The sequence below is a fragment of the Habropoda laboriosa genome, unplaced genomic scaffold (assembly GCF_001263275.1).
Source record: "Habropoda laboriosa isolate 0110345459 unplaced genomic scaffold, ASM126327v1 scaffold597, whole genome shotgun sequence".
Classification (NCBI taxonomy): domain Eukaryota; kingdom Metazoa; phylum Arthropoda; class Insecta; order Hymenoptera; family Apidae; genus Habropoda; species Habropoda laboriosa.
Window position 1 is genome coordinate 516,215 of NW_017100768.1, and position 8,809 is coordinate 525,023.

At 44.4% G+C, this 8,809-nt stretch overlaps 2 protein-coding genes across 2 annotated transcripts in view; one reads left to right on the top strand and one right to left on the bottom strand.

Annotated features, from left to right (window-relative positions):
* The window catches only part of LOC108577216 (elongation factor-like GTPase 1), a 21,567-nt gene extending 12,776 nt beyond the window's left edge, over positions 1 to 8,791 (top strand). Inside the window, exons 4-5 of the mRNA XM_017940348.1 lie at positions 7,938 to 8,125; positions 8,474 to 8,791. Coding sequence (XP_017795837.1) covers positions 7,938 to 8,125; positions 8,474 to 8,662 — 377 coding nt within the window. The 3' untranslated portion in view covers positions 8,663 to 8,791. The remainder of the gene's footprint in view (positions 1 to 7,937; positions 8,126 to 8,473) is intronic.
* Positions 2,016 to 5,243, bottom strand: LOC108577218 (protein giant-lens). Its single transcript, XM_017940349.1, has 4 exons — positions 4,980 to 5,243; positions 3,358 to 3,578; positions 3,003 to 3,174; positions 2,016 to 2,344 (listed from the first exon to the last, which is right to left on the bottom strand). The coding sequence occupies exons 1-4, from the start codon at positions 5,217 to 5,219 to the stop codon at positions 2,096 to 2,098; spliced, it is 882 nt and encodes a 293-aa protein (XP_017795838.1). The 5' UTR covers positions 5,220 to 5,243; the 3' UTR covers positions 2,016 to 2,095.
* Positions 8,792 to 8,809: the final 18 nt, after the last annotated feature.

Here is an 8,809-nt window from a genome sequence, read left to right on the forward strand (position 1 = left end):
ACCACTGGAGAAAACGAAAAGGAAAAGTCTTTCTTTTTTCCCTTCTTCATATTCCCCCCTTTATTTTCCTTTCGTTTTGCCTCTCGTTTCCCTCCATTTCTTTTTCCTTTGTACGAATACCGTTCTACACGTATCGCCTGTGAACATATTTCTCTTACCTCGTTTCCTTGTGACGATACAAGAACGCTCTGCTCGTTATACCGATTATACACATATGTATGTATTTAATAATAGGATATCCTTATTATAGATTCGAGTGAAAATGATAAAAATGTCTTTTATCACGTTGAAATAAACTGTTGAGTTTACTAAGCACGAGAGAGTTGGTTGTGTTCTTCGCGCTACTGAAAAAAGCGAAAACAGAAACGAATGGAAGTACATATTAAGAGGAGAGGAGTAGAGAGAGGAGTGGAGAGAGGAGCGAGGAGCGGTGCGGTAGTACCGCTACTTTACGCGCGTTCGATCGAATACCGGAAAAATATTGTATATCGAGCATGAAATCATTCTCTTGGCTAACTTCACTTCGACGATAGATTTGTAACATGCTCGGTTGTTCGCTCCGCTCGTCCTTCTCTGTACAACCTTTTCCCTTTAAAGCTTCCTCCTTCTCCGATCGAAATATGCAACTATATACATACGTTGCGATCTCTTCGATCTACACGTGTACAGTAAGTAGCCATTTTAACACAGCCATGAACCTGGGTACATACCGATGCTGTCTGTACGTGGAAATCTAATTTGAATTCCCGCGCCGCAATCGCCCCCCGTTCCCTCAATTTCATTAAAGCTCGGACCAAAAAAATTTTCTCTTCTGGACGTTCAAGTGAAATTCCAATTAGTTTTCCTACAAATAGTACATTACTCTGATAATTTCAAGAAATCGACAACGAGGTAATTATGAAATTAACCGGAAAATAGTTAACCAAATGTCATCGGTTATTCCACATTTCTTTCTTCGTTCTTTTCTTCTATCGTACTACCTCTACTGCCCTAAAGCGTACGTTTCTATTATTTTTTTTACAACAGACTTTATTTCCAGACTTTACAGACAAACTTGGAAATGTGCGTTTAACTCGAAAACTAAAATAGCAATTTTAAATAATATCGTTTGGCCGGCCACTGTCAAGTAAGACGATAAGTAAGTTTGGACACTGTTGCAATAATCTAAACGTACGTATATGCACATATGTATGCAAGTACGTGTACGTATATACTTATTGTTGGCTGTAGGTACTACTGCTTGCCGTTTCCGTAGCCCTCTGACGGCGAGGCTGAAAGGCTTTGATATAGGACTATAAAATGTTTCGCCATCTAACGTCATATTTCGAAGCACGCTAACCGCCTGTATACCAAACATCTAAGTTATCGATCGTCGCGAAATTCGATTTTGCATACGTAGTATGTACATACGAAAACGACGAGACTACGTTGATAAAGGTGTTTGCGTGGGGTAATGGTGAAATGAAATTCGTTTATTTCGCTATTTTCACGAATAAAATATTTACAAGATCGATATTACGTAGGTACATAGTAATATGATATGAAATACATTTGACAGATAACATCGTGGCCAAAAACAGATCGAGCGTATGTCAATGGTTAAAGATGTTCCAAGTAACGCTTAGTTTATAAATATAACATATAAGCGTAACCTGAAGAACAATGCGACCAACGCAACGTCCAATTTGCGCGTATCTCCTTTCCGGATGTTTTTATATCAAGTACATGTACGTAACACTTGATCCACCTTTCATCGGGATCGAAATCCCCTCAACTGGCCTGGTAAATGGCCTCACGTTACATTTCACAACTGCTCTTTTCCAAACTCTCAAACTCCTGTTTCAAATCGACGATCCACGCGACGATCCACCGAACGAAAGGCTAATTTATCTGTTCTCACGTTTAATCGTATGCTCCAAAGGCAAAGATCGTCGCGGCTGATTTATACAGGCACAGACACAGCACACGCAGCAGACGAATGAAAATTTGGAGAAAACTCGAGACTATACGTGTACGATGGGAAATATGGCGAATGATGGCGTATATGTATGTAGATTGGTCGACTCGTTCCCCCTTTCCAAGAATCACTGCTCCGTTAAACGGTATAAACCGCCTCAGAATGATGCGACTGCGAAGGCACGCAATATCCGCTGTACGTTTTAATCTCCAGAACGCCGGAGTAGGACCTTGCCGGAAGGGAGCCTGGATCGGTGTGCCTTCTAGGACATCGATGACCTTTTGGACACTGACACAGAGGCGAAGCGTTCACCTCTTCGAGCTGCGAGCTTCGTCTCTTTCTTACCGTGAATAGTCGACATGGCTCCTTGTGCTGGCAGCGCAGCCTCTGAAATGTCCATTCATTTTCAAATCGATACGAATAATCCCAAAGTATAGAAATCTTCTCCCTTTGCCTTATATGTATTATTTTTTACACAGTACGACATTTCCATAGTTTTCGTCTGATTTCTCACATTCTCCCTCGTTAGATTCTCAACAACAAGTATCTTCCTGAGAAAACACAACTATGTCGTCGTTTCTTTTTTCTCCATCTGTCAAGATGCGAATTGATATGTAAGCATGTACATACATATATGCAGTAGACTCCCTCTTAACCGGCCCATATGGGACCAGGCCTCTGGCCGGATAGTAGGTAGTAAATACAATAAAAAATACATATATATCTATATAGTATTTATTATTCACACATAAAGTCTAAATATAATATATCATTGAACAATTATTTATATAAAGAAATGAATAATGAGCTTCGATATGGCTGACGATGAGTTTGATGTGCAACGGTTGTCGATTGTCTTACGTCCAAGTCCCCATTACTGCTATAGAAAAATCACAATCTGTTTCTACGGAAACCATTGGCCGGTTAAAGCGGAGCCGGATAAGTGGGAGTCTACTGTATCGTATATTATTATAGAAGATGAAGGTGAATCGAATGGAGGAGATTTGAAATTGAGAGATAAGAAGGGACGCGAATGGAAACTTACGCTTTGGGGAGAGCACGCGAAGGCATAAATAAATCCTGGACTTCCCTCGGAAGACCTGTAGGCTTGTCTTCGAACTAGATAAGGTACACTGCCCGGTCGACATCGGCAGTAAACCCGCTGAACCGTCGCGTTCGCCGGCCCCCCTCCGGGAGCTAAGGTCCATGTGACGTCTCTGCAAACGGCCATTTTCCCTCTATATGTATACTATACACGTTAAGTACTTACTTATAGTAGGTAGGTTGTAAGTAAGTATGTATAGAGTGTAGGGCGGGTGTTTGATCGCTCTCTCATTCGTTCCGTTCACTCACACACGCGCGCACACACAGAGGACTTATAGGCGAGGATCGCGACTAACTTGAAGTAGCGACAGATGGGAAGACGTTTCACTGGCTCGCATAGCTTGTACTGGCGTGTTTTATCGACTATCGTGTGCCCGTCGTCTCCGTACAAACTACTAGGACAGGTACGGCCATCCGGACAACGACATTGTCTCTCGACCCAAGGTGACCCATATAAATCCACCTTGCTGCAAACTTCGCTTCGGTCCGAGCATTCAGGCAACTCGTCCTCGCTGTCCTGAAAATCGACAAACAACCGATCCGTGATCCTTCCTCCACGATTCTCTCTATTTTTATTCCTTACGCACCCTAACAGGTGGACTCGGATGAAATTGCCCGTGCGTGATTCAGGGGAAAGTAACGAGTAAGTATTATACCATTTCCACCTGCTATCTTTACACGACGGTTGCCCCCCTTAGGACGAGAAAGGGAGGACCCCTTCAACTTTCATCTTACCAATCAATTGGCAAATTCAAAGCAACGTAATACCTACTTACAAACATAGGCGTAAGATCGGGTTTCCGGTAATTGGTTACATCGTACCTGTATTACGTATAGGTAGATTAGTCGAAATGTCGAGTCGCGAATGAAAAAACAAAACTCGGCAGGAGAAGGGAGGTAGAAAGGGAGCGAAGGAAGCTCTGTAACATGCTCAAGAGGTACATGTACGTGTCTCCCCTCTCCGTTGAAGAATAGACATCTGGTCTAACCACACTATTCAAACGGCGTCGGTCAATCCGCTGAATGAGGCAATCACGTACGTCCTGTCGACTCCGCGCTCGCAATCTACGCACTGCTCGGTCACCTAAGTTAAACTCCTCAAATTCCCTGGCTGCTTTACGTAAATTCTCCTCATCACCAGAATCCCCTTCTTTCCTTTTTTCCCCGTTCCTCCTATTATCTACATACTTATTACGATGCACCTTGCCAAACAATTTCATCGCAATAGAAGAAAACGTTCAATCTAAACGATAAGTAGTCTCTTTCGATATACATACATATGTAAAATACGTAAGTACGTATGTATAATAATACTTGACAAAATAAGAACGATCGGTCGTCGCGTCGGGGGGCTTTTCCCACTCCCCGCAACCTCCTTCTCTCATATTTCCTTCTCTTTCTTCGATCCCCACCTCTTCCTCCGAATGTGTTCCCAGAAGATTGTACGTATATTAAAACCGTCGGTGGCAGCAAACTAAAATGGGATAATAGAGGGACCGGAAGGGCTGCGCGACCCATCCGGAAGTTCTCACGCGTCTCTCGCTTCTCTCATAGCCACAGTGAAAATGACACCTGGTTCTCCTCTTTAGCTACACATGCGCACGCATGTATGAACACGTGTACTTACTTACGTAGGTAAGTAGGTATACATCGTGACAGATGATCCAGAGAGTAGGCGCCGCGCCGCATATTTCGGTACATACATATGTATATTTGAAAAATCACCTCGACCGAAAAGGGATAATCTGATTTGGGATAAAAGCGGGCCAAAACGTGAGAAAAAAGACGGAGAACGTTACGTAAACATATGCAAGTAGTGTATGAGTATGTAGGGTACTACGTAGTATAATATGACAGCATCTCGATAGACCGTATACGCGTAACGGTAACTTGGCGTTTCGAGACGTGGATCACTTACCCCGATTTGGTAGAGAACTCTAGGCTGTTGGTGCATCGCCGGTCGATGTTTCCTCTTCTGATCGATCAAGTCGAGCTCGATCGCTGTGTCTTCAAATTCTTGTAACTCGGCGAGGGACAAGTACTCGTTGAGAAGCTTTTCACCTGCTTCGTCCAGTTCTACGCCAAGGAGGCTACCCTTGCTTTCACGAACGAGCAGTTGCCCGAACATCGCCAACAAGAAACAGATCAAATCGGCCATCCTTTCGCGCGCACGCGATTCCTCTTTCTATCCTATCCCTCTCTTAACCCCTTTTCCTCTTCCTTCTTCTTCTTCAACCAAGATGTAAACGATAGAAAACGAACGCGTATTTTTAGGATCGGTGATCGTCGCGATCACCGATCACCCAACGAATATCCAGATCGCGATGCGAACTATGGACGGCGTTCCTCGAATGAAATGAAAAATTGCAGATCAAAGTAGTAGTGAAGTACGCACATACCACCAACGGCCAACCACTACTCTACGATACATCAAAAGTACATTCCTTTTATCGTTTCAGTCATCGTAGCGGCGCTAAATCTCTGGTAAACAAGATCGTAATCGGAAAAGTAAGGAACGGATATATCGTTGCACAAATCGAATATGTTGTCCCGTGTTATCGGGTGCAGCCGAGTCGAGTCGAAAGAACGCTTCTGGCGCAAATCCGATCGATCGATTAGATGATAAACCACTTCGAGATTCGGATCACTTTTCAACCGTTATGCCAATGTATGTTCGTTCGTTCGTTCTTCTGTTCGTTATCGCGTCGAAGGAACACGTTCACCGACGCGACAATGAGAACAGCCGCAACAGCCGTGGTTGACGTTGCGCGCTCTCCAAAACAGTCTCCCTTTACTCCAATCGCGTATACACCTCGCACTGTACGTTCTCGTGTCCTTGCGTTCTCCACGTTCTCTATCTTCTGATTTTCGAATATATCAGTCCGAGGATCGAACGGCTCGAGCAACGTTCGTGTCGCGCGAACCTATATCATTCGTTCAACTGAACTTCCAATAGCTAGAGGCAAAGCATGAATGAGTACTCCCTTCTCTCTGCTCTTCTTTCACCACTCCACTTTACGCCACTCCATTCCCCATGCACCCCACCACACCCTATCCCACTTCACTTCACTTCGCTTCATTCCACTCCACTCCACTCCACTCCACTCCACTCCACACCACACCACACCATTCCACTTCACTGGCTCTCTTCTTCCCTTCCATACACCTTTCTCTTCAAGATGCAACCACTGGCTCCGAGCACTACTTGGGCCTTTCTTGCTCCACCTCTCTCTCTCTCTCTCTCTCTCTCTCTCTCTCTCTCTCTCTCTCTCTCCCTCTCTCGTCCTCTCTCGCCCTTCCCCTTCCACGCTTTTATTTTCCATCTCGTCTCTTTCCTCTCCTCGCTGCTTCACCGTGCTCTTTCGCGTTCCTCTCACCCTCTTGCCCCTTTCTATTTTCCATTCTTTTCAACATCTTTCTTCGGCCGCCTTTCCCCCTCTTTACACTCTACGCTGGTATCAGACCTTTCCTTTTTCCTGTCTCTTCCATTCAACCTCTTTTCTCGTTCTACCTTCTTTCAACTTCGTCTCCGTCTCCGTCTCCGTCTCGGCGGTCCATGGGGACGAAAGAACGGCGAAATGTTACTCGACCGATTACCATTTTACGAAATTGCAATATCGCGTTATTGAAAAAGGGAAAAACAATCCGTCCGACAGCCTACGTACCAAGTATGTACTCGTACACGCGTAAACCGTGTGGGCGTTTCGCGCGCTTCTCAAGATCGACTCAAGCGTCACCATGTTTCAAACACCTCACTACTATAAACTCTACGTATTCAAATAGCAAGTGGTATTCAGAGGATACGAAAACAGAATGCCTGGCCAAAATATTACAGATCGGAATATTAAGTCGTGAAAGATTTTCCAGAGAGGTCGAGCGTTGAGGATCGCTGTTTCATTGATCGAGGCCGCGATTCCATTCACTCCTACTTTCTCTCTCCCCTTTACTCTTCTTTGCTCCTTTCCCTTCGCTCCTCGTCGACTCGTCGATTTGTGCAAACCAATGGAACGAGATTCGATCTGATCGGGCTGAATCGGATAGGATCGGATCACAAAACCGTGCGTATAGCGTAGTATAGCACAGAGTACCTTTATCGTACCCTACGTACGCGTAGGATCGCACGCGGGGTATGTATATGTATAATATTATCGTTTTGTATACTGTTCCTTTTTCTCTTCCACCTTTTCTCGAGAACTACATATAGTCTCTCCGTTCGAAGAGAACCACTGGTGTGTGGATGCGTGTGGATGCGTGCGTGTGCCATGAATGAATTCTCAGCGCGTAGAGAGGGGAGTAAGAAGACTCGGTTACTATTCGGTGGGGAGGTTGAAAGGGAGTAGAGTAGAAAGTCGGGGGTTAGATAGACGAGGTTGGAGGAGAGAGATCGCAGCATTGGAACTAAAGTTAGAAATCGAGGGTTGTGGTTGACGCATAGTAAGTGGGGAAAGGTGCACGCACACGAGTGAGTAAAAAAAGGGGAGATTCTTGCATGCACCGGCGACGGTGCAGAGAAGGATAGAAGATGAAGGACGGAGGGCAGGTGAGTACAGGTGCCGCAACCTACGACCGGAAACTCTATGCTTCTTACTCTCCAACTCTGCTCAATATGTATACACGTCTTCGCCGCCCTACCGGATAATCTCGAGCGACCAGCCAATCATTCCTTCATCTACATACTATCAATTAACCGTGCACATGCTACGTATTTCCTATTTCAAACCTTTCCATCGAATCAACCAACCACTGAAATTTTCCATACCATTTCCAACCATATCGGTTCAAATATCTACGTCTCGTTTCTCAACATTGAACGTACGATTTAATCGCTGTATTGAAATTGACTGTAATATGTGAGTACAATTGGAATTTCTTTCAGGAAAACTGTACGCAGCATTCGGAAAGAGACAAGGCCGTGTGGTCGCCGCGGAAAGTGCTCTCGGATTTGGTGGGCAATTTCGCGTGCTCGCCACCTTACCTGTACCAGAGAGTTTTCAACTTGCCAGAGAACTGCGAACGCAAACGTCCGGGCTAGCCAGTCCTCAACTGGTTTTCAGTCATTGGGAGGCAAGTTTTTCCATAACGGAAACGGAATTATTTTTCCTATAATCTTCCTATTTTTCCGCTTTCCTTCATCGCCAACGTTCAAAAAAAAATCTGACTCACCAAACTACTCTTCGTACACACTACATTCGCAACACTCCATTTACATTACTATTCCTTCTTTATTCATTTATCTCTCTTACCTTACCTAACCTAACCTAACCTAACCCTTTTACAATGTTTACGAAAACTTTCAAGAATATCAGTTCCTTAGACACAGTTACATATCTTGCATCATTTTTTATTTTCTGCCATCGAAATATCTGACAAATGTCCCGAGAATAACACGTGAACGTCTTATTCGCACGGTAGGTGATCGAGCAAGACCCTTATTGGACGCCTTCCACCGACGAGGAATACCTTCACTTCGGTGACAAAGCAGACAGCGAGAATAGAGCTAAGAAGTACATAGATGCAGTCCGTCGACGCAAAGGTCTGCCAGTGGATTCTCAACTAGTTACGCATGCGGAAAAACAACGTACTCTTTCCAAGAACAAGTAATCCTGGTTGACTAAACGTGATGTGTTCCATCTCGACCACACTAACGGTCAATTTTACGGAACAGCCGACAAAAAAAAAAAAAGGTTGATCCGATCAATTTCTATCATTTTCTCTTCTCCTCTTCCTTCATCCTCACAAAAAAGTAAA